Source organism: Engystomops pustulosus, chromosome 4, assembly GCF_040894005.1.
Source record: "Engystomops pustulosus chromosome 4, aEngPut4.maternal, whole genome shotgun sequence".
Taxonomy (NCBI): Eukaryota; Metazoa; Chordata; class Amphibia; order Anura; family Leptodactylidae; genus Engystomops; species Engystomops pustulosus.
Genome location: NC_092414.1, coordinates 6676594 through 6701675, shown reverse-complemented (window position 1 = coordinate 6701675; position 25082 = coordinate 6676594). Strand labels below are relative to the sequence as shown.

Sequence of the window (25082 nt, the reverse complement as noted above, 5' to 3'; positions counted from 1 at the left end):
ACTTAGTTTTCTATGTATCTAAAATCTTTGGCTGCACTAATTTCCTGTGGGACGTTCATCTTGTGAAATATCAGATAACGCTCTGTGCTGCTGATGCTGGGACTACACGGAGGCTTCATACTGTATGTATCTACCAATGCTACACTATAGCTGCAGCCCCACAATGCACAGGCTGGGGGATGGGCACGGGGACTAATTGGAGCCTGCAGCTTCACTTTCTGCTTACAACAGATGCAGACTCAGATTTTATTCTCAAGCATAAGTTTTCTAGCCAAAAAAAGCAAAAAAGGAATATTCAAAGGAAAAATTGCTTTCAATTCTTCCCCTCTCTGTTTTCACTGCAGGGAACCTCTGTGCGCAATACACAAGCTGTTCCTCCTCGCTGCAGATACTGCGCTGCCGGCTCCTCCGAGGTCCAGAGCCTTTCCTGGGAGGAATCCAAGATGATTTGTTAGAGTTCTCCAACTTACCTCAGTCTATGAATCTACCAAATAAGTGAAATTAAAGTGATCCATTTTATTTATCCTAATATCTTCAATTCTTTTTGGATCTTCAGAACTAGGAGATCCAATTAAGGCAACTATGAAAAACCCTGTGTACTCCTGTGTTCAAGAATATAATTGTAGTAATAAAACTAATACTGCCCCATATGTGCAATAATAAAACTACTATAATACTGCTCCTTATGTACAAGAATATAACTACTATAATACTGCCCCCTATGTACAAGAATATAACTACTATAATACTGCCCCCTATGTACAAGAATATAACTACTATAATACTGCCCTCTATGTACAAGAATATAACTACTATAATACTGCCCCATATGTGCAATAATAAAACTACAATAATACTGCTCCTTATGTACAAGAATATAACTACTATAATACTGCCACCTATGTACAAGAATATAACTACTATAATACTGCCCCTATGTACAAGAATATAACTACTATAATACTGCCCTCTATGTACAAGAATATAACTACTATAATACTGCCCCATATGTGCAATAATAAAACTACAATAATACTGCTCCTTATGTACAAGAATATAACTACTATAATACTGCCCCCTATGTACAAGAATATAACTACTATAATACTGCCCCTATGTACAAGAATATAACTACTATAATACTGCCCCCTATGTACAAGAATATAACTACTATAATACTGCCACCTATGTACAAGAATATAACTACTATAATACTGCCCCCTATGTACAAGAATATAACTACTATAATACTGCCCCCTATGTACAGGAATATAACTACTATAATACTGCCCCCTATGTACAAGAATATAACTACTATAATACTGCCCCTAAGTACAAGAATATAACTACTATAATACGGCCCCCTATGTACAAGAATATAACTACTATAATACTGCCACCTATGTACAAGGATATAACTACTATAATACTGCCCCTATGTACAAGAATATAACTACTATAATACTGCCCCCTATGTACAAGAATATAACTACTATAATACTGCCCCTATGTACAAGAATATAACTACTATAATACTGCCCCCAATGTACAGGAATATAACTACTATAATACTGCCACCTATGTACAAGAATATAACTGCTATAATACTGCCCCCTATGTACAGGAATATAACTACTATAATACTGCCACCTATGTACAAGAATATAACTACTATAATACTGCCCCCTATGTACAAGAATATAACTACTATAATACTGCCCCCTATGTACAAGAATATAACTACTATAATACTGCCCCTATGTACAAGAATATAACTACTATAATACTGCCCCCTATGTACAAGAATATAACTACTATAATACTGCCCCTATGTACAAGAATATAACTACTATAATACTGCCCCCTATGTACAAGAATATAACTACTATAATACTGCTCCCTATGTACAGGAATATAACTACTATAATACTGCCCCCTATGACCAGGAATATAACTACTATAATACTGCCCCCTGTGTACAAGAATATAACTACTATAATACTTCCCCCTATGTACAAGAATATAAGTACTATAATACTGCCCCCTATGTACAAGAATATAACTACTATAATACTGCCCCCTATGTACAAGAATATAACTACTATAATACTGCCCCTATGTACAAGAATATAACTACTATAATACTGCCCCCTATGTACAAGAATATAACTACTATAATATTGCTCCCTATGTACAGGAATATAACTACTATAATACTGCCCCCTATGTACAGGAATATAACTACTATAATACTGCCCCCTGTGTACAAGAATATAACTACTATAATACTTCCCCCTATGTACAAGAATATAAGTACTATAATACGGCCCCCTATGTACAGGAATATAACTACTATAATACTGCCCCCTATGTACAAGAATATAACTACTATAATACGGCCCCCTATGTACAGGAGTATAACTACTATAATACTACCCCCTATGTACAAGAATATAACTACTATAATACTGCCCCCTATGTACAGGAATATAACTACTATAATACTGCCCCCTATGTACAGGAATATAACTACTATAATACTGCCCCCTATGTACAAGAATATAACTACTATAATACTGCCCCCTATGTACAAGAATATAACTACTATAATACTGCCCCCTATGTACAAGAATATAACTCCTATAATACTGCTCCCTATGTACAAGAATATAACTCCTATAATACTGCTCCCTATGTACAAGAATATAACTACTATAATACTGCTCCCTATGTACAAGAATATAACTACTATAATACTGCCCCCTATGTACAAGAATATAACTACTATAATACTGCTCCCTATGTACAGGAATATAACTACTATAATACTGCCCCCTATGTACAGGAATATAACTACTATAATACTGCCCCCTGTGTACAAGAATATTACTACTATAATACTGCCCCCTATGTACAAGAATATAACTACTATAATACTGCCCCCTATGTACAAGAATATAGCTACTATATTACTGCCCCCTATGTACAAGAATATAACTACTATAATATTGCCCCCTATGTACAGGAAAATAACTACTATAATACTGCCCCCTATGTACAGGAATATAACTACTATAATACTGCCCCTATGTACAAGAATATAACTAATATAATACTGCCCCCTATGTACAGGAATATAACTACTATAATACTGCCCCTATATACAAGAATATAACTACTATAATACTGCTCCCTATGTACAGGAATATAACTACTATAATACTGCCCCCTATGTGCAAGAATATAACTACTATAATACTGCCCCCTATGTACAAGAATGTAACTACTATAATACTGCCCCCTATGTACAGGAATATAACTACTATAATACTGCCCCCTATGTACAAGAATATAACTACTATAATACTGCCCCTATGTACTAGAATACAACTACTATAATACTGCCCCCTATGTACAAGAATATAACTACTATAATACTGCCCCCTATGTACAAGAATATAACTACTATAATACTGCCCCCTATGTACAAGAATATAACTACTATAATACTGCCCCCTATGTACAAGAATATAACTACTATAATACTGCCCCTATATACAAGAATATAACTACTATAATACTGCTCCCTATGTACAGGAATATAACTACTATAATACTGCCCCCTATGTACAGGAATATAACTGCTATAATACTGCCCTCTATGTACAGGAATATAACTACTATAATACTGCCCCTATGTACAAGAATATAACTACTATAATACTGCCCCTATGTACAGGAATATAACTACTATAATACTGCCCCCTATGTACAAGAATATAACTACTATAATACTGCCCCTATGTACAAGAATATAACTACTATAATACTGCCCCCTATGTACAGGAATATAACTACTATAATACTGCCCCCTATGTACAGGAATATAACTACTATAATACTGCCCCCTATGTACAGGAATATAACTACTATAATACTGCCCCCTATGTGTATGTTGTTAGTATAGCGGTAGTACAGGTGAAACTTCCGGCAGTGGAGGATGATGGGTAATAAGATGGTGTTGTTGCTGCTGCGCCGCCTCTTTGTTGTGTCGGGGATTCGCCGGTCGGTGACTTCATCCCTGTGGATTGTGAATATATCGGGGCGGCTGTGGAGCAGGAGACGATGTGTCTGTGTTATTGGGGCAGTCAGTCAGTAAGTGGCCGTCTCCCCCCTCCCCCGGTGCTAATCCCGCCCTGAGCTCCTTTCCTCGTTAATGCTGAGCCCCTGATTTGCATATTAAGCTGTTGATGATGACGATGGTCCCTCCCCTGTGTCCGCTCAGTCTCCTGGAGGTCGGACGGGCCTGGTACGGGGCTGGCACATGGATCTGGCGGTGTCACAGATTTCTCATTGTTTGTATTTGGTTCTGTTACCTTTGACCTTTGCCCCCGGTGACCTGGTGCAGGGAGTAGGCGTGTTATCTGTTGAATGAGTAACTTTTATGGTGTGAGCGGCAGATATTGGCGCAGTGTGTGTAGTGCCCGCTCCTCTCTGCTGCGCCATGCTCGCCCGCTCCGGACACACTGGTAGTCGCGCTGAGTTTTGGGGGGTTTTTGGGGTCCCCAGATGCAAAGGTTTAACTCTGATGCCTTTTCCTCTCTCCACAGATTTTGTGGGCGACGCTGGGCATCGGTCCGGCATATCGGAGACTAGAGGGGGATCCCGGCATCCCATGAACACACAAGAGGAGGGGAGCAGCGCCCGTCCAGAGTCTGTCCTGAGGCTGCGCAGAGGACACATGCCAGTCACCTCCGAGGGCACCGACTCCCAACATGAGCAGCACAACCACCATGAGACCTGTGCCCTCCTGGCAGACCCCCCGCCCTGCCCTCCCCCGGAGAATGTAAGTCACCCTGCACGCCACAGCAGCACAGAGCGTTTCAGAGCTAGAAGGGGGTGTAGTACTAGGAGGGTGCACAGCAGCACAGAGGATGTCAGGACTAGAAGGTATAGTACTAGGAGGAGGGTGCACAGCAGCACAGAGGATGTCAGGACTAGAAGGTATAGTACTAGGAGGAGGGTGCACAGCAGCACAGAGGATGTCAGGACTAGAAGGTATAGTACTAGGAGGAGGGTGCACAGCAGCACAGAGGGTGTCAGGGCTAGAAGGTATAGTACTAGGAGGAGGGTGCACAGCAGCACAGAGGATGTCAGGACTAGAAGGTATAGCACTAGGAGGAGGGTGCACAGCAGCACAGAGGATGTCAGGACTAGAAGGTATAGTACTAGGAGGAGGGTGCACAGCAGCACAGAGGATGTCAGGACTAGAAGGTATAGTACTAGGAGGAGGGTGCACAGCAGCACAGAGGATGTCAGGACTAGAAGGTATAGTACTAGGAGGAGGGTGCACAGCAGCACAGAGGATGTCAGGACTAGAAGGTATAGTACTAGGAGGAGGGTGCACAGCAGCACAGAGGATGTCAGGACTAGAAGGTATAGTACTAGGAGGAGGGTGCACAGCAGCACAGAGGATGTCAGGACTAGAAGGTATAGTACTAGGAGGAGGGTGCACAGCAGCACAGAGGATGTCAGGACTAGAAGGTATAGTACTAGGAGGAGGGTGCACAGCAGCACAGAGGATGTCAGGACTAGAAGGTATAGTACTAGGAGGAGGGTGCACAGCAGCACAGAGGATGTCAGGACTAGAAGGTATAGTACTAGGAGGAGGGTGCACAGCAGCACAGAGGATGTCAGGACTAGAAGGTATAGTACTAGGAGGGTGCACAGCAGCACAGAGGATGTCAGGACTAGAAGGTATAGTACTAGGAGGAGGGTGCACAGCAGCACAGAGGATGTCAGGACTAGAAGGTATAGTACTAGGAGGAGGGTGCACAGCAGCACAGAGGATGTCAGGGCTAGAAGGTATAGTACTAGGAGGAGGGTGCACAGCAGCACAGAGGGTGTCAGGACTAGAAGGTATAGTACTAGGAGGAGGGTGCACAGCAGCACAGAGGATGTCAGGACTAGAAGGTATAGTACTAGGAGGAGGGTGCACAGCAGCACAGAGGATGTCAGGACTAGAAGGTATAGTACTAGGAGGAGGGTGCACAGCAGCACAGAGGGTGTCAGGACTAGAAGGTATAGTACTAGGAGGAGGGTGCACAGCAGCACAGAGGATGTCAGGACTAGAAGGTATAGCACTAGGAGGAGGGTGCACAGCAGCACAGAGGATGTCAGGACTAGAAGGTATAGTACTAGGAGGAGGGTGCACAGCAGCACAGAGGATGTCAGGACTAGAAGGTATAGTACTAGGAGGAGGGTGCACAGCAGCACAGAGGATGTCAGGACTAGAAGGTATAGTACTAGGAGGAGGGTGCACAGCAGCACAGAGGATGTCAGGGCTAGAAGGTATAGTACTAGGAGGAGGGTGCACAGCAGCACAGAGGATGTCAGGACTAGAAGGTATAGTACTAGGAGGAGGGTGCACAGCAGCACAGAGGATGTCAGGACTAGAAGGTATAGTACTAGGAGGAGGGTGCACAGCAGCACAGAGGATGTCAGGACTAGAAGGGGGTATAGTACTAGGAGGAGGGTGCACAGCAGCACAGAGGATGTCAGGACTAGAAGGTATAGTACTAGGAGGAGGGTGCACAGCAGCACAGAGGATGTCAGGACTAGAAGGTATAGTACTAGGAGGAGGGTGCACAGCAGCACAGAGGGTGTCAGGACTAGAAGGTATAGTACTAGGAGGAGGGTGCACAGCAGCACAGAGGGTGTCAGGATTAGAAGGTATAGTACTAGGAGGGTGGTGCACAGCAGCACAGAGGATGTCAGGACTAGAAGGTATAGTACTAGGAGGAGGGTGCACAGCAGCACAGAGGATGTCAGGGCTAGAAGGTATAGTACTAGGAGGAGGGTGCACAGCAGCACAGAGGGTGTCAGGACTAGAAGGTATAGTACTAGGAGGAGGGTGCACAGCAACACAGAGGATGTCAGGACTAGAAGGTATAGTACTAGGAGGAGGGTGCACAGCAGCACAGAGGATGTCAGGACTAGAAGGTATAGTACTAGGAGGAGGGTGCACAGCAGCACAGAGGATGTCAGGGCTAGAAGGTATAGTACTAGGAGGAGGGTGCACAGCAGCACAGAGGATGTCAGGACTAGAAGGTATAGTACTAGGAGGAGGGTGCACAGCAGCACAGAGGATGTCAGGACTAGAAGGTATAGTACTAGGAGGAGGGTGCACAGCAGCACAGAGGATGTCAGGACTAGAAGGTATAGTACTAGGAGGAGGGTGCACAGCAGCACAGAGGATGTCAGGACTAGAAGGTATAGTACTAGGAGGAGGGTGCACAGCAGCACAGAGGATGTCAGGACTAGAAGGTATAGTACTAGGAGGAGGGTGCACAGCAGCACAGAGGGTGTCAGGACTAGAAGGTATAGTACTAGGAGGAGGGTGCACAGCAGCACAGAGGGTGTCAGGACTAGAAGGTATAGTACTAGGAGGAGGGTGCACAGCAGCACAGAGGATGTCAGGACTAGAAGGTATAGTACTAGGAGGAGGGTGCACAGCAGCACAGAGGATGTCAGGACTAGAAGGTATAGCACTAGGAGGAGGGTGCACAGCAGCACAGAGGATGTCAGGGCTAGAAGGTATAGTACTAGGAGGAGGGTGCACAGCAGCACAGAGGATGTCAGGACTAGCAGGTATAGTACTAGGAGGAGGGTGCACAGCAGCACAGAGGGTGTCAGGACTAGAAGGTATAGTACTAGGAGGAGGGTGCACAGCAGCACAGAGGGTGTCAGGGCTAGAAGGTATAGTACTAGGAGGAGGGTGCACAGCAGCACAGAGGATGTCAGGACTAGAAGGTATAGTACTAGGAGGAGGGTGCACAGCAGCACAGAGGGTGTCAGGACTAGAAGGTATAGTACTAGGAGGAGGGTGCACAGCAGCACAGAGGATGTCAGGACTAGAAGGTATAGTACTAGGAGGAGGGTGCACAGCAGCACAGAGGATGTCAGGGCTAGAAGGTATAGTACTAGGAGGAGGGTGCACAGCAGCACAGAGGATGTCAGGACTAGAAGGTATAGTACTAGGAGGAGGGTGCACAGCAGCTCAGAGGATGTCAGGACTAGAAGGTATAGTACTAGGAGGAGGGTGCACAGCAGCACAGAGGATGTCAGGACTAGAAGGTATAGTACTAGGAGGAGGGTGCACAGCAGCTCAGAGGATGTCAGGACTAGAAGGTATAGTACTAGGAGGAGGGTGCACAGCAGCACAGAGGGTGTCAGGACTAGAAGGTATAGTACTAGGAGGAGGGTGCACAGCAGCACAGAGGATGTCAGGACTAGAAGGTATAGTACTAGGAGGAGGGTGCACAGCAGCACAGAGGGTGTCAGGACTAGAAGGTATAGTACTAGGAGGAGGGTGCACAGCAGCACAGAGGGTGTCAGCAGAAGTGTAATGGCTACGAATGGAGTGTTCCCCAGCACTGATCATCCAGTGTTTACCTCGTCTGGTTCTGTGATGTGAGTCCAGTCTGGTACAGTAAGGGTTAACCCTGAAGTTGCCCGGATGTGGGTGAGGGTGGTCCCGCGGACGGACGGGAGGCGTCTTATCGGACAGCGGGCGGCACAGGCTGCAGCTCTTATCTGTGCATGTCACAGCAGCACAGAGGATTACAGCGGAGTAACTGAATGGAAAGAGCAGGTTCCTCCAGCAGCACAGAGGATGTCAGGAAAGTGTGCATTGACCTTGTGACATGTGAGAGGCTAGCAGCAGCACAGAGGATGTCAGGAAGGGTGTACGCCGCACATGGTGGGGTCTGTGCATTACCTAGTGACAGCAGCACAGAGGGTGTCAGGAGAGCAGTGAAGAAGGTCCAGTCCTGAAGGGTTAATGGCGTAGATTAAAATCCACTTATTCCCGATTCCCCCCCCCCCCCCCCCCCCCCTCGCCTGTCCTCCCTGTGTGGGGGGCAGATACCCGCACCCCCTGCATCTGGTGTAGATGATACATTCACGCTCCACATCCTGCCTGGTAGGTAGTCACAGCCCCGCCCCTGCACATGCCCCGCCCCCTCCTCGGGCTCCAGACGTGAAGGAGAGGTGGAGGTGACCTTGTCCTGGCCGCTGGCAGTCGCCTCCTCCCTCCCGGGGGTGAGTGGCTGCTCCTCGGCTGCCCCGGGGTTTGAGTCAGCGCTCGGCTTCCTGCGTCTGATGAGAACGCAGAGGGGGGGTTACGGGGGTCCGCAGAGACGGAAGGTGAAGGTCGCACTGAGCCCCTAGTTCTGTCTGCACCTGGGAAAGCTGGATGACTGCAGGTCCTCACCCAGCTTTCCCGGACTCCTGAGAGGTCCTGTGCATTGCTGTGCCAGTGAATGTTACCCAGGGGCAAAAAGTTATGTGAGGGCGCTGCGCCCATGTGATGCCCGACACGTCCCGCCCTGTGGTGTCTATTGTCACCCGCTGATCTCCCCGGGCACCGTGCCCGCTGGTGTACAGGGCTTCTATTCAGGGCTCATGGGATGGGGGGCACCCTGTTGTGTAACAAACCCTCAGCTGTGACAAGAGGTCCCTGCCCCTGCGACTGGCACAGGGCTAATCCCAGTGTGACCCGTCCTGGTGCCAGGCACATACCACCGCCGGATCACCCGCTATCACAGGATACCGATAACCAGGATTATAGTGCCCCCTGGACTTTATCACATGGCACCGCCCCCCGGCACCGCCCCCTAATCAGCCCCTGCAATCACTTATCTGTACTGATACATTGTAACAGACCAGGATACCATAAGTTACACAACATCTGATGCAACAAACCCTCAGCTCTGTGCTGGTCATAGACTCCGATACATTGTATCCTGTGGCAGATTCTCCCTCACCCTCTGACCGGTATTATACAGGGTGCCCCCCCCCCCCCAATGTGACGTATCAATGTATTATTTAGCAGCAGAGGCACCTGATACGGCAGAGGAGGCTTCGGTTGTCAGGGATGGGATTACAGCGGCCGGATAATCCTACAGACCCGGATCCGGTTCCACTTTGTCACATTTTAAGGGAAACCGATAATTACAGTGCGAAACCTCTAACCCAGTGACCTATATACAGTCCACGTATACCGCCAACTGGTGACTATACATTAACCGCAGCCAGCGACCTTGGATTATTGATATTTTCAGACGCCTTATCTGTAATGTAAATAATAGAGCCACCCCCTCCCCTATGTACAGGAATATAACTACTATAATACTGCCCCCTATGTACAGGAATATAACTGCTATAATACTGCCCCCTATGTACAGGAATATAACTACTATAATACTGCCCCCTATGTACAGGAATATAACTGCTATAATACTGCCCCTATGTACAAGAATATAACTACTATAATACTGCCCCCTATGTACAGGAATATAACTACTATAATACTGCCCCCTATGTACAAGAATATAACTACTATAATACTGCCCCCTGTGTACAAGAATATATCTACTATAATACTGCCCCCTATGTACAGGAATATAACTACTATAATACTGCCCCCTATGTACAAGAATATAACTACTATAATACTGCCCCCTATGTACAGGAATATAACTACTATAATACTGCCCCCTATGTACAAGAATATAACTACTATAATACTGCCCCCTATGTACAGGAATATAACTACTATAATACTGCCCCCTATGTACAAGAATATAACTACTATAATACTGCCCCCTATGTACAGGGATATAACTACTATAATACTGCCCCTATGTACAGGAATATAACTACTATAATACTGCTCCCTATGTACAAGAATATAACTACTATAATACTGCTCCCTATGTACAGGAATATAACTACTATAATACTGCCCCCTATGTACAAGAATATAACTACTATAATACTGCCCCCTATGTACAAGAATATAACTACTATAATACTGCCCCCTATGTACAGGAATATAACTACTATAATACTGCCCCCTATGTACAAGAATATAACTACTATAATACTGCCCCCTATGTACAGGAATATAACTACTATAATACTGCCCCCTATGTACAGGAATATAACTACTATAATACTGCCCCCTATGTACAAGAATATAACTACTATAATACTGTCCCCTATGTACAGGAATATAACTACTATAATACTGCCCCCTATGTACAGGAATATAACTACTATAATACTGCCCCCTATGTACAGGAATATAACTACTATAATACTGCCCCCTATGTACAGGAATATAACTACTATAATACTGCCCCCTATGTACAGGAATATAACTACTATAATACTGCCCCCTATGTACAAGAATATAACTACTATAATACTGCCCCCTATGTACAGGAATATAACTACTATAATACTGCCCCCTATGTACAAGAATATAACTACTATAATACTGCCCCCTATGTACAGGAATATAACTACTATAATACTGCCCCCTATGTACAAGAATATAACTACTATAATACTGCCCCCTATGTACAGGAATATAACTACTATAATACTGCCCCCTATGTACAAGAATATAACTTCTATAATACCGCCCCCTATGTACAGGAATATAACTACTATAATACCGCCCCCTATGTACAAGAATATAACTACTATAATACCGCCCCCTATGTACAGGAATATAACTACTATAATACCGCCCCCTATGTACAGGAATATAACTACTATAATACCGCCCCCTATGTACAGGAATATAACTACTATAATACCGCCCCCTATGTACAGGAATATAACTACTATAATACTGCCCCCTATGTACAAGAATATAACTACTATAATACTGCCCCCTATGTACAGGAATATAACTACTATAATACTGCCCCCTATGTACAGGAATATAACTACTATAATACTGCCCCCTATGTACAGGAATATAACTACTATAATACTGCCCCCTATGTACAGGAATATAACTACTATAATACTGCCCCCTATGTACAGGAATATAACTACTATAATACTGCCCCCTATGTACAGGAATATAACTACTATAATACTGCCCCCTATGTACAGGAATATAACTACTATAATACTGCCCCCTATGTACAAGAATATAACTACTATAATACTGCCACCCTATGTACAGGAATATAACTACTATAATACTGCCACCCTATGTACAGGAATATAACTACTATAATACTGCCCCCTATGTACAGGAATATAACTACTATAATACTGCCCCCTATGTACAGGAATATAACTACTATAATAATGCCCCCTATGTACAGGAATATAACTACTATAATACTGCCCCCTATGTACAAGAATATAACTACTATAATACTGCCCCCTATGTACAAGAATATAACTACTATAATACTGCCCCCTATGTACAGGAATATAACTACTATAATACTGCCCCCTATGTACAGGAATATAACTACTATAATACTGCCCCCTATGTACAAGAATATAACTACTATAATACTGCCCCTATGTACAGGAATATAACTACTATAATACTGCTCCTATGTACAGGGATATAACTACTATAATGACACATGATGTGGCAGCGCTGGACCCTCCAGGTATATTGTGCAGGTCCGTTATAGTTTGGCTCTGGGTCTCCTGACACGTCAGTGATATTGCGTATCTCCTGGTCACAGGGGATCGTCCCTGATGACCATAACATCATATCCCATCTCGTGCCAAGCACCAGGTTACATCACAACCGGAGTCATCAGCTTCCTCCCCGGAGCCCAATTATCCAGGAGCAGCGCCCCATCAGCCTATGTAATAACACCGCCACCAGGTGACATCTCCACCACATGTACCGCCCCCGCCAGGAAATCATTAACCACCGCCCTTCACCGAGACCTTGTACTGCACCCGGGAGAGCAAAGGACAAGAACCGCGCCATGTACTGCCACCCCCTGCTACTATAGTAGTTATATCCCTGTACATAGCGGGCAGTATTATAGTAGTTATATTCCTGTACATAGGGGGCAGTATTATAGTAGTTATATTCCTGTACATAGGGGGCAGTATTATAGTAGTTATATTCCTGTACATAGGGGGCAGTATTATAGTAGTTATATCCCTGTACATAGGGGGCAGTATTATAGTAGTTATATCCCTGTACATAGGGGGCAGTATTATAGTAGTTATATCCCTGTACATAGGGGGCAGTATTATAGTAGTTATATCCCTGTACATAGGGGGCAGTATTATAGTAGTTATATTCCTGTACATAGGGGGCAGTATTATAGTAGTTATATCCCTGTACATAGGGGGCAGTATTATAGTAGTTATATTCCTGTACATAGGGGGCAGTATTATAGTAGTTATATCCCTGTACATAGGGGGCAGTATTATAGTAGTTATATTCCTGTACATAGGGGGCAGTATTATAGTAGTTATATCCTGTACATAGGGGGCAGTATTATAGTAGTTATATTCCTGTACATAGGGGGCAGTATTATAGTAGTTATATTCCTGTACATAGGGGGCAGTATTATAGTAGTTATATTCCTGTACATAGGGGGCAGTATTATAGTAGTTATATCCTGTACATAGGGGGCAGTATTATAGTAGTTATATCCCTGTACATAGGGGGCAGTATTATAGTAGTTATATTCCTGTACATAGGGGGCAGTATTATAGTAGTTATATCCCTGTACATAGGGGGCAGTATTATAGTAGTTATATTCCTGTACATAGGGGGCAGTATTATAGTAGTTATATCCCTGTACATAGGGGGCAGTATTATAGTAGTTATATTCCTGTACATAGGGGGCAGTATTATAGTAGTTATATCCTGTACATAGGGGGCAGTATTATAGTAGTTATATTCCTGTACATAGGGGGCAGTATTATAGTAGTTATATTCCTGTACATAGGGGGCAGTATTATAGTAGTTATATCCCTGTACATAGGGGGCAGTATTATAGTAGTTATATTCCTGTACATAGGGGGCAGTATTATAGTAGTTATATTCCTGTACATAGGGGACAGTATTATAGTAGTTATATTCTTGTACATAGGGGGCAGTATTATAGTAGTTATATTCTTGTACATAGAGGGCAGTATTATAGTAGTTATATTCTTGTACATAGGGGGCAGTATTATAGTAGTTATATCCCTGTACATAGGGGGCAGTATTATAGTAGTTATATTCCTGTACATAGGGGGCAGTATTATAGTAGTTATATTCCTGTACATAGGAGGCAGTATTATAGTAGTTATATTCCTGTACATAGGGGGCAGTATTATAGTAGTTATATTCCTGTACATAGGGGGCAGTATTATAGTAGTTATATTCCTGCACATAGGGGGCAGTATTATAGTAGTTATATTCCTGCACATAGGGGGCAGTATTATAGTAGTTATATTCCTGTACATAGGGGGCAGTATTATAGTAGTTATATTCCTGCACATAGGGGGCAGTATTATAGTAGTTATATTCCTGTACATAGGGGGCAGTATTATAGTAGTTATATTCCTGTACATAGGGGGCAGTATTATAGCAGTTATATTCTTGTACATAGGGGGCAGTATTATAGTAGTTATATTCTTGTATATAGGGGGCAGTATTATAGTAGTTATATTCTTGTACATAGGGGGCAGTATTATAGTAGTTATATTCTTGTACATAGGGGGCAGTATTATAGTAGTTATATTCTTGTACATAGGGGGCAGTATTATAGTAGTTATATTCTTGTACATAGGGGGCAGTGTTATAGTAGTTATATTCCTGTACATAGGGGGCAGTGTTATAGTAGTTATATTCCTGTACATAGGGGGCAGTATTATAGTAGTTATATTCCTGTACATAGGGGGCAGTATTATAGTAGTTATATTCCTGTACATAGGGGGCAGTATTATAGTAGTTATATTCCTGTACATAGGGGGCAGTATTATAGTAGTTATATTCCTGTACATAGGGGGCAGTATTATAGTAGTTATATTCCTGTACATAGGGGGCAGTATTATAGTAGTTATATTCCTGTACATAGGGGGCAGTATTATAGTAGTTATATTCTTGTACATAGGGGGCAGTATTATAGTAGTTATATCCTTGTACATAGGGGGTAGTATTATAGTAGTTATATTCTTGTACATAGGGGGCAGTATTATAGTAGTTATATTCCTGTACATAGGGGGCAGTATTATAGTAGTTATATTCTTGTACATAGGGGGCAGTATTATAGTAGTTATATCCTTGTACATAGGGGGCAGTATTATAGTAGTTATATTCTTGTACATAGGGGGCAGTATTATAGTAGTTATATTCCTGTACATAGGGGGCAGTATTATAGTAGTTATATTCCTGTACATAGGGGGCAGTATTATAGTAGTTATATTCCTGTACATAGGGGGCAGTATTATAGTAGTTATATTCCTGTACATAGGGGCAGTATTATAGTAGTTATATTCCTGTACATAGGGGGCAGTATTATAGTAGTTATATTCCTGTACATAGGGGGCAGTATTATAGTAGTTATATTCCTGTACATAGGGGGCAGTATTATAGGTCAGTGTCGGTCTTCTCTCGGTTCGGGGGCCTCTGGTCTTGGTGACATCTGGATATTTCTGGAGATGACGTTCCTGGAAGTGCAGGATCCGGTGTTGCTGTAGATATTCCGGTCGGTATCTGATCCGGCGGCTCCCGTGATTTGCAGTCTGGCCCCTCCCCCCGGTTGATTCTCTGCCCCTCCCATAATAACACAGGGTGTTCCTGTTACATTTTTGCTTCTCGGATCCTTTGTTCTCTGTATTTTCTTCCCTCTTGATTGTGTTTTCCTCTTTTTGCAGACACCGGAGGAAAGTGATGAGGTAGAGGAGGAGGAGGAGGAGGAGGCGGTGGCGGAGGATGAAGGGTTCATGGGAATGGCGCCGCTCCTGCAGGCTCATCACGCCATGGAGAGGGTGGAGGAGTTTGTGTGTAAGGTAAGTGGCGGCTCCGGCCCTAGGGGGGGGCTGGGGATCCTGTTTCTGCTGCATCTTTAATTTTCCTCCATGTTGTAGGTGTGGGAGGGGCGTTGGCGGGTCATTCCTCATGACGTGCTTCCCGATTGGCTGAAGGACAACGACTACCTGCTGCACGGGCACCGCCCACCAATGCCTTCTTTCCGGGCCTGCTTCAAGAGCATCTTCAGGATACACACAGAGACGGGCAACATCTGGACCCACCTACTAGGTACCAACCGCATGGGCTGGCAAGGGGTGGGGCTAGCCGTTCAGATCATACTGGTAGATGTGCATGGGTGGGGATTACACTGGTGGTCCCGCCCCCGAGGTCCTGACTGATGAGCTTCTCTTTCCAGGCTGCGTCTTCTTCCTGTGTCTGGGAATCTTCTACATGTTCCGGCCTAACATGGCGTTCATCGCCCCGGTGCAGGAGAAGGTGGTGTTCGGCCTCTTCTTCCTGGGCGCCATCCTCTGCCTCTCCTTCTCCTGGCTCTTTCACACCGTCTACTGCCACTCAGAGGGAGTGTCCCGCGTCTTCTCCAAGTAAGTATCCAGCGTCCCGGGGTCACTGAAGACACCCGCACCCTCCTCCTCCTCTAGGGGTCGCTCTCGCCCCACTTCTCCTCCTCCAGCATCCGCTTTAGCCCCTCCTCCTCCTCCTCCGCAGGTTGGACTACTCCGGCATCGCGCTGCTCATCATGGGCAGCTTTGTTCCCTGGCTCTACTACTCCTTCTACTGTAACCCGCAGCCCTGCTACATCTACCTGATCATCATCTGCGTCCTGGGCATCGCCGCCATCATCGTCTCCCAGTGGGACCTGTTTGCCACCCCCCAGTACCGCGGGGTCCGAGCCGGTAAGTGTCACCCCTTCTGATGTGTGTGTGGGGGGATCTCTTCTTATTGGTTCCTGGTGGTCATGTGACTCAATCTCTCTCCCATAGGTGTATTTGTAGGTCTGGGTCTCAGCGGGATCATCCCTACCCTGCACTTCGTCATCTCGGAGGGGTTCCTGAAGGCGGCCACCATGGGGCAGATCGGGTGGCTCCTCCTCATGGCCTCCCTGTACATCACAGGCGCCGCCCTCTACGCCGCACGCATCCCCGAGCGATTCTTCCCTGGAAAGTGCGACATCTGGGTGAGTACCGGCTCCGGTCACCGGTCCATACAGCTGCTGCTGGATGATGTCATAGTCTGTGCAGCTGCTATTGGATGATGTCATAGTCTGTGCAGCTGCTATTGGATGATGTCATAGTCTGTGCAGCTGCTATTGGATGATGTCATAGTCTGTGCAGCTGCTATTGGATGATGTCATAGTCTGTGCAGCTGCTATTGGATGATGTCATAGTCTGTGCAGCTGCTATTGGATGATGTCATAGTCTGTGCAGCTGCTATTGGATGATGTCATAGTCTGTGCAGCTGATGTTGGATGGTGATGTTATAGTCTGTGCAGCTGATGTTTGATGATGTCATAGTCTGCGCAGCTGATGTTTGATGATGTCATAGTCTGCGCAGCTGCTGTTGTTTGATGATGTCATAGTCTGTGCAGCTGCTGTTGTTTGATGATGTCATAGTCTGTGCAGCTGCTATTGGGTGATTATGACATAGTCTGTGCACCTGATTGGTTGTGGTCTAATGATGTCACACGTCTCTCCTCCCCCAGTTCCACTCTCACCAGCTGTTCCATATCTTCGTGGTGGCCGGAGCTTTCGTCCACTTCCACGGAGTCTCCAACCTGCAGGAATTCCGCTTCACGGTGGGCGGCGGCTGCGCAGCGCAGGAGGTGCTGTAAGGATGTCGCCCGCCACGGAGGGAGCGCGGCACAAGATCAACTACTGCACAAGATGGTCGGGAGGACAGGACCTTCCATAACCACCATGTGAGGAGGGATGGAGGAGCGGAGGCGGCACCACAAGTCCCAGCCAGACTGCGGACCCCAACAATCTTACCTCAGATACCACGTGTATGACTCTAATTTATTCCTGGGGAGGGGGCGACATATCTTTAACCCTTTCCATTCTGGGGGAGGAGGGGGATGGATTCTCTCCCCTGCACTGACTCGCTGCTTGAGCTCCACCCCCTGTAGAGGGAGACTCCGCCTCCCCCTCTGGGCGGGGCTTACCCCCTAACAACAATCGCTTAATTTATATTGTATTATCGCGTCCACCCTCCCCTCCCCCCCTGCGTCCGGTGAAGATCCCCGGAGCCGAAATTGATGTAAAGAGAAAAAAAAATTCTAATTTTTCTGTTTTAAAATTAAAAAAAAAAATAAAAAAAAAATTCTGAAAAAATGTAAAATAAAAATAAAATCTTAGACATTTTTGTAAACTTTAGAGGGATAAAAATAAGGATTACATAACGGACGTGCGAGGAGGGTCTGTACCATTCACTGTTGTGGGGGGGGGTTGCACATTGGTGGCAGAGCACAGTGCAGGGTGCTGCCCCCCCCTACTGCCCGGGGGCTTTATGTGGAGAACAACTTGAAAATTTGTATGATCGGGAGGGGGAGGGGGGAGCGCTGCATGATGGGAAATTTATTATACAAAAAACCCTCAAAAATACAGAAAAAACACTTCACGCTGGGTATGTTTACAGTGCACTGCTTTCCCGCCACACTTTTAGGGTGACTGCGCCCCCCCACAGGTGGAGCCGCGGACTCGTCTTATGTCAGGACCTGGAAATGTCTTATAATCTGGGGGAGAAAAAGGAGACGATACGACGTCGACTACACAATCCTGTAGTCAGGGAGGAGGGGCCGGAGTGTGAATTTCTATTGAATGATCTGGGGAGTTGTTCTGGTATATTCTCTGTAGTGTTGGGGCCACGGGCCCCTAGAGGAATGCAGGACCCCCTCTCCATATCGGGGGGGGGGGGGGGTTGGAGTTGAATAATGGGAGTAGTAGTGGTGCGGCTGCAGCACATTACAGTATGGCAGACCAGGCCCTGCGCCTAGGATATGGGCCCCTGTAATGTGCTGCTGCCCCCGCAGGCCGGGAGGGGAAGTCACGATGGATACGATCGGCCCCGGAGACGACCCCCCCCCCCCATATTCCCCCAGCGTGTCGTCCGTCCTGGTGGTCGGGGGGCTCTCCGCTTCTATACTCAGTAATTAGTGGCCTTGTTAATACTCGTTTACTGTGAGGAGCAGCAAAGCACATTCAGGGGGGCAGAGACTTTGGGGTTCATTCTGAATTCTCGCTGTATTATTCACTTTCTGTTCAATAAAAAGAGCAATTTAAAGTCGCAGCCGCCTCGGCGTCATTCATCACCTACTGGATGGGGGAGAACTCTCATCATTGGCTTTATACTCTTCCTATTGCCTGAGAATGATGGGAGTTGTAGTCACCTCGGTGATTTCTTTACTTCTTGTAGAGAGAACACTAAAATTAGAGAGCGCTGCTGCCACCTGCTGGATGGATGAGAGAACTGCTGCAAGCAGAGACATCTCCTGGTGTAAAGTGGTACTGCACCCAGCACAACTAGAATTATCAGTCTATATTTAATAGACTATTGTCAGGACCCAAAGGGAAAAGTCATAAGACTGTACAGTGACAGGAAGTAATGTTTATTATATATCCTGTATTATACCCCAGAGCTGCACTCACTATTCTGCTGCTGGTGCAGTCACTGTGTACATACATGACATTATTTATCCTGTACTGATCCTGAGTTACATCCTGTACTATACTCCAGAGCTGTACTCACTATTCTGCTGCTGGTGCAGTCACTGTACATACATGACATTACTTATCCTGTACTGATCCTGAGTTACATCCTGTATTATACTCCAGAGCTGCACTCACTATTCTGCTGCTGGTGCAATCACTGTACATACATGACATTACTTATCCTGTACTGATCCTGAGTTACATCCTGTATTATACCCCAGAGCTGTACTCACTATTCTGCTGCTGGTGCAGTCACTGTACATACATGACATTACTTATCCTGTACTGATCCTGAGTTACATCCTGTATTATACTCCAGAGCTGCACTCACTATTCTGCTGCTGGTGCAGTCACTGTACATACATGACATTACTTATCCTTTACTGATCCTGAGTTACATCCTGTATTATACTCCAGAGCTGCACTCACTATTCTGCTGCTGGTGCAGTCACTGTGTACATGTAATGAAGGTCTGTTGGTCGTGTGATTGGCTGCAGCGTGTACATGAGATTTATAGGAATTGTCTGGAGCTTCCTTATACATATTCTGCCCTTTGTATGAGGTGTTGCCACGGCAGGAAGGGGGTTAAATCACTGAGCTGCGGCTTATTCCCTAGTGGGTGAAACCTGTCATTACATCCTAGAAATGTATGTATGTAGTTCTGTATTATCAAACGCTCGCTATCGGGTCGATGGACTGAGCAGTAACTTCACAGAAGCCGAAAGAAAAAGAAAAGCTCTTTTATTAATTGGAATATAATCACTGATTATAGAAATATAGAAATGAGGATCCTGTGATCCCGCCGCGGCCTGGAGCGCCCCCTGCAGGGGATTCGCTGCCATCTAATATCTCTCTCTTAAGTGGATCCCGAGCGTCCAGCGAGTTGTGGGGTCAGCGCACCCCAGGACGTCACTTCCCACTCTGTGGGGCCCCTGGGGCCCGGTATGTGTTGCATAGATAATGACTCGTTCCCTTCTCCAGGATCTGGAGCCTGTGACCCCGATGACGCCATCTTCCCTGAAGTCGCTGCTGACAAATGGTCACCGCAGGGAAACCGCAAGAGATGCAAAGAATAAGTTTATGGAGAGGGACAGACCCGACCCTCTGCCGCAGTCCTGCGCGTTTTCCTACAACAGAAAAGGTGAGAATTTATCAGTCTATGACACCTACCAAAAGGCACGGACAGGACCTGTGTCACTACTACTGGATGGAGAGAACTACAGGTGTAACTGCAGGGAGGTGATAGAGAGGACTGTGCAGCTGTGACTGTAGGGAGAGGATAGAAAGGACTGTGCAGCTGTGACTGTAGAGAGGACTGTGCAGCTGTGACTGTAGGGAGAGGATAGAGAGGACTGTGCAGCTGTGACTGTAGGGAGGGGATAGAGAGGACTGTGCAGCTGTGACTGTAGGGAGAGGATAGAGAGGACTGTGCAGCTGTGACTGTAGGGAGAGGATAGAGAGGACTGTGCAGCTGTGACTGTAGGGAGGGGATAGAGAGGACTGTGCAGCTGTGACTGTAGGGAGGGGATAGAAAGGACTGTGCAGCTGTGACTGTAGAGAGGACTGTGCAGCTGTGACTGTAGGGAGAGGATAGAGAGGACTGTGCAGCTGTGACTGTAGGGAGGGGATAGAGAGGACTGTGCAGCTGTGACTGTAGGGAGAGGATAGAGAGGACTGTGCAGCTGTGACTGTAGGGAGAGGATAGAGAGGACTGTGCAGCTGTGACTGTAGGGAGGGGATAGAGAGGACTGTGCAGCTGTGACTGTACATTGGGGATAGAGAGGACTGTGCAGCTGTGACTGTAGGGAGAGGATAGAAAGGACTGTGCAGCTGTGACTGTAGGGAGGGGATAAAGAAGACTGTGCAGCTGTGACTGTAGGGAGAGGATAGAGAGGACTGTGCAGCTGTGACTGTAGGGAGGGGATAGAGAGGACTGTGCAGCTGTGACTGTACATTGGGGATAGAGAGGACTGTGCAGCTGTGACTGTAGGGAGAGGATAGAGAGGACTATGCAGCTGTGACTGTAGGGAGGGGATAGAGAGGACTGTACAACTGTGACTGTAGGGAGAGGATAGAGAGGACTGTGCAGCTGTGACTGTAGGGAGGGGATAGAGAGGACTGTGCAGCTGTGACTGTAGGGAGGGGATAGAGAGGACTGTGCAGCTGTGACTGTAGGGAGAGGATAGAGAGGACTGTGCAGCTGTGACTGTAGGGAGGGGATAGGGAGGACTGTGCAGCTGTGACTGTAGGGAGGGGATAGAGAGGACTGTGCAGCTGTGACTGTACATTGGGGATAGAGAGGACTGTGCAGCTGTGACTGTAGGGAGGGGATAGAAAGGACTGTGCAGCTGTGACTGTAGGGAGGGGATAGAGAGGACTGTGCAGCTGTGACTGTAGGGAGGGGATAAAGAGGACTGTACAACTGTGACTGTAGGGAGAGGATAGAGAGGACTGTGCAGCTGTGACTGTAGGGAGAGGATAGAGAGGACTGTGCAGCTGTGACTGTAGGGAGGGGAGAGAAAGGACTGTGCAGCTGTGACTGTAGGGAGGGGATAGAGAGGACTGTGCAGCTGTGACTGTGGGGAGGGGATAGAGAGGACTGTGCAGCTGTGACTGTAGGGAGGGTATAGGAGGACTGTGCAGCTGTGACTTTAGGGGGAGGATAGAGAGGACTGTGCAGCTGTGACTGTAGGGAGAGGATAGAGAGGACTGTGCAGCTGTGACTGTAGGGAGGGGATAGAAAGGACAGTGCAGCTGTGACTGTAGGGAGGGGATAGAGAGGACAGAGCAGCTGTGACTGTAGGGAGGGGATAGAGAGGACTGAGCAGCTGTGACTGTAGGGAGGGTAAGGGAGGACTGTGCAGCTGTGACTGTAGGGAGGGTATAGGAGGACTGTGCAGCTGTGACTTTAGGGGGAGGATAGAGAGGACTGTGCAGCTGTGACTGTAGGGAGAGGATAGAGAGGACTGTGCAGCTGTGACTGTAGGGAGGGGATAGAAAGGACTGTGCAGCTGTGACTGTAGGGAGGGGATAGAGAGGACAGAGCAGCTGTGACTGTAGGGAGGGGATAGAGAGGACTGTGCAGCTGTGACTGTAGGGAGGGTAAGGGAGGACTGTGCAGCTGTGACTGTAGGGAGGGTATAGGAGGACTGTGCAGCTGTGACTTTAGGGGGAGGATAGAGAGGACTGTGCAGCTGTGACTGTAGGGAGAGGATAGAGAGGACTGTGCAGCTGTGACTGTAGGGAGGGGATAGAAAGGACTGTGCAGCTGTGACTGTAGGGAGGGGATAGAGAGGACTGTGCAGCTGTGACTGTAGGGAGGGGATAAAGAGGACTGTACAACTGTGACTGTAGGGAGAGGATAGAGAGGACTGTGCAGCTGTGACTGTAGGGAGGGGATAGAGAGGACTGTGCAGCTGTGACTGTACATTGGGGATAGAGAGGACTGTGCAGCTGTGACTGTAGGGAGGGGATAGAGAGGACTGTGCAGCTGTGACTGTACATTGGGGATAGAGAGGACTGTGCAGCTGTGACTGTAGGGAGAGGATAGAGAGGACTGTGCAGCTGTGACTGTAGGGAGAGGATAGAGAGGACTGTGCAGCTGTGACTGTAGGGAGGGGATAGAAAGGACAGTGCAGCTGTGACTGTAGGGAGGGGATAGAGAGGACAGAGCAGCTGTGACTGTAGGGAGGGGATAGAGAGGACTGAGCAGCTGTGACTGTAGGGAGGGGATAGGAGGACTGTGCAGCTGTGACTGTAGGAAGAGGATAGAGATGACTGTACAACTGTGACTGTAGGGAGAGGATAGAGAGGACTGTGCAGCTGTGACTGTAGGGAGAGGATAGAGAGGACTGTGCAGCTGTGACTGTAGGGAGAGGATAGAGAGGACTGTGCAGCTGTGACTGTAGGGAGAGGATAGAGAGGACTGTACAACTGTGACTGTAGGGAGAGGATAGAGAGGACTGTGCAGCTGTGACTGTAGGGAGAGGATAGAGAGGACTGTGCAGCTGTGACTGTAGGGAGGGGATAGAAAGGACAGTGCAGCTGTGACTGTAGGGAGGGGATAGAGAGGACAGAGCAGCTGTGACTGTAGGGAGGGGATAGAGAGGACTGAGCAGCTGTGACTGTAGGGAGGGGATAGTGAGGACTGTGCAGCTGTGACTGTAGGGAGGGTATAGGAGGACTGTGCAGCTGTGACTGTAGGGAGAGGATAGAGATGACTGTACAACTGTGACTGTAGGGAGAGGATAGAGAGGACTGTGCAGCTGTGACTGTAGGGAGAGGATAGAGAGGACTGTGCAGCTGTGACTGTAGGGAGAGGATAGAAAGGACTGTGCAGCTGTGACTGTAGGGAGGGGATAGAAAGGACTGTGCAGCTGTGACTGTAGGGAGGGGATAGAGAGGACTGTGCAGCTGTGACTGTAGGGAGGGGATAGAGAGGACTGTGCAGCTGTGACTGTAGGGAGAGGATAGAGAGGACTGTGCAGCTGTGACTGTAGGGAGGGGATAGGGAGGACTGTGCAGCTGTGACTGTAGGGAGAGGATAGAGAGGACTGTGCAGCTGTGACTGTAGGGAGGGGATAGAGAGGACTGTGCAGCTGTGACTGTAGGGAGGGGATAGAGAGGACTGAGCAGCTGTGACTAGGGAGGGGATAGAGAGGACTGTGCAGCTGTGACTGTAGGGAGAGGATAGAGAGGACTGTGCAGCTGTGACTGTAGGGAGAGGATAGAGAGGACTGTGCAGCTGTGACTGTAGGGAGGGGATAGAAAGGACTGTGCAGCTGTGACTGTAGGGAGGGGATAGAGAGGACTGTGCAGCTGTGACTGTAGGGAGGGGATAGAGAGGACTGTGCAGCTGTGACTGTAGGGAGAGGATAGAGAGGACTGCAGCTGTGACTGTAGGGAGGGGATAGGGAGGACTGTGCAGCTGTGACTGTAGGGAGGGGATAGAGAGGACTGTGCAGCTGTGACTGTAGGGAGAGGATAGAGAGGACTGTGCAGCTGTGACTGTAGGGAGAGGATAGAGAGGACTGTACAACTGTGACTGTAGGGAGAGGATAGAGAGGACTGTGCAGCTGTGACTGTAGGGAGAGGATAGAGAGGACTGTGCTGCTGTGACTGTACATTGGGGATAGAGAGGACTGTGCAGCTGTGACTGTAGGGAGAGGATAGAGAGGACTGTGCAGCTGTGACTGTAGGGAGAGGATAGAAAGGACTGTGCAGCTGTGACTGTAGGGAGGGGATAGAGAGGACTGTGCAGCTGTGACTGTAGGGAGAGGATAGAGAGGACTGTGCAGCTGTGACTGTAGGGAGGGGATGGAGAGGACTGTACAACTGTGACTGTAGGGAGAGGATAGAGAGGACTGTGCAGCTGTGACTGTAGGGAGGGGATAGAGAGGACTGTGCAGCTGTGACTTTAGGGAGGGTAAGGGAGGACTGTGCAGCTGTGACTGTAGGGAGGGTATAGGAGGACTGTGCAGCTGTGACTTTAGGGGGAGGATAGGGAGGACTGTGCAGCTGTGACTTTAGGGGGAGGATAGGGA

At 47.1% G+C, this 25082-nt stretch overlaps 2 protein-coding genes across 7 annotated transcripts in view; one reads left to right on the top strand and one right to left on the bottom strand.

Annotated features, from left to right (window-relative positions):
• Positions 1 to 19114, top strand: part of ADIPOR2 (adiponectin receptor 2) — a 32256-nt gene extending 13142 nt beyond the window's left edge. Inside the window, exons 2-8 of the mRNA XM_072144942.1 lie at positions 4611 to 4846; positions 15718 to 15852; positions 15931 to 16102; positions 16230 to 16416; positions 16541 to 16728; positions 16816 to 17009; positions 17535 to 19114. Of these exons, the coding sequence (XP_072001043.1) occupies positions 4611 to 4846; positions 15718 to 15852; positions 15931 to 16102; positions 16230 to 16416; positions 16541 to 16728; positions 16816 to 17009; positions 17535 to 17663 (1241 nt within the window). The 3' untranslated portion in view covers positions 17664 to 19114. The remainder of the gene's footprint in view (positions 1 to 4610; positions 4847 to 15717; positions 15853 to 15930; positions 16103 to 16229; positions 16417 to 16540; positions 16729 to 16815; positions 17010 to 17534) is intronic.
• Positions 19115 to 20260: 1146 nt separating this feature from the next.
• CACNA2D4 (calcium voltage-gated channel auxiliary subunit alpha2delta 4) overlaps positions 20261 to 25082 on the bottom strand; it is a 142508-nt gene continuing 137686 nt past the window's right edge. For all 6 annotated transcript variants that reach the window (XM_072144918.1, XM_072144919.1, XM_072144920.1 and 3 more), the window contains one exon: positions 20261 to 20666. In XM_072144918.1, the coding sequence (XP_072001019.1) occupies positions 20580 to 20666 (87 nt within the window). In that variant the 3' untranslated portion in view covers positions 20261 to 20579. The remainder of the gene's footprint in view (positions 20667 to 25082) is intronic.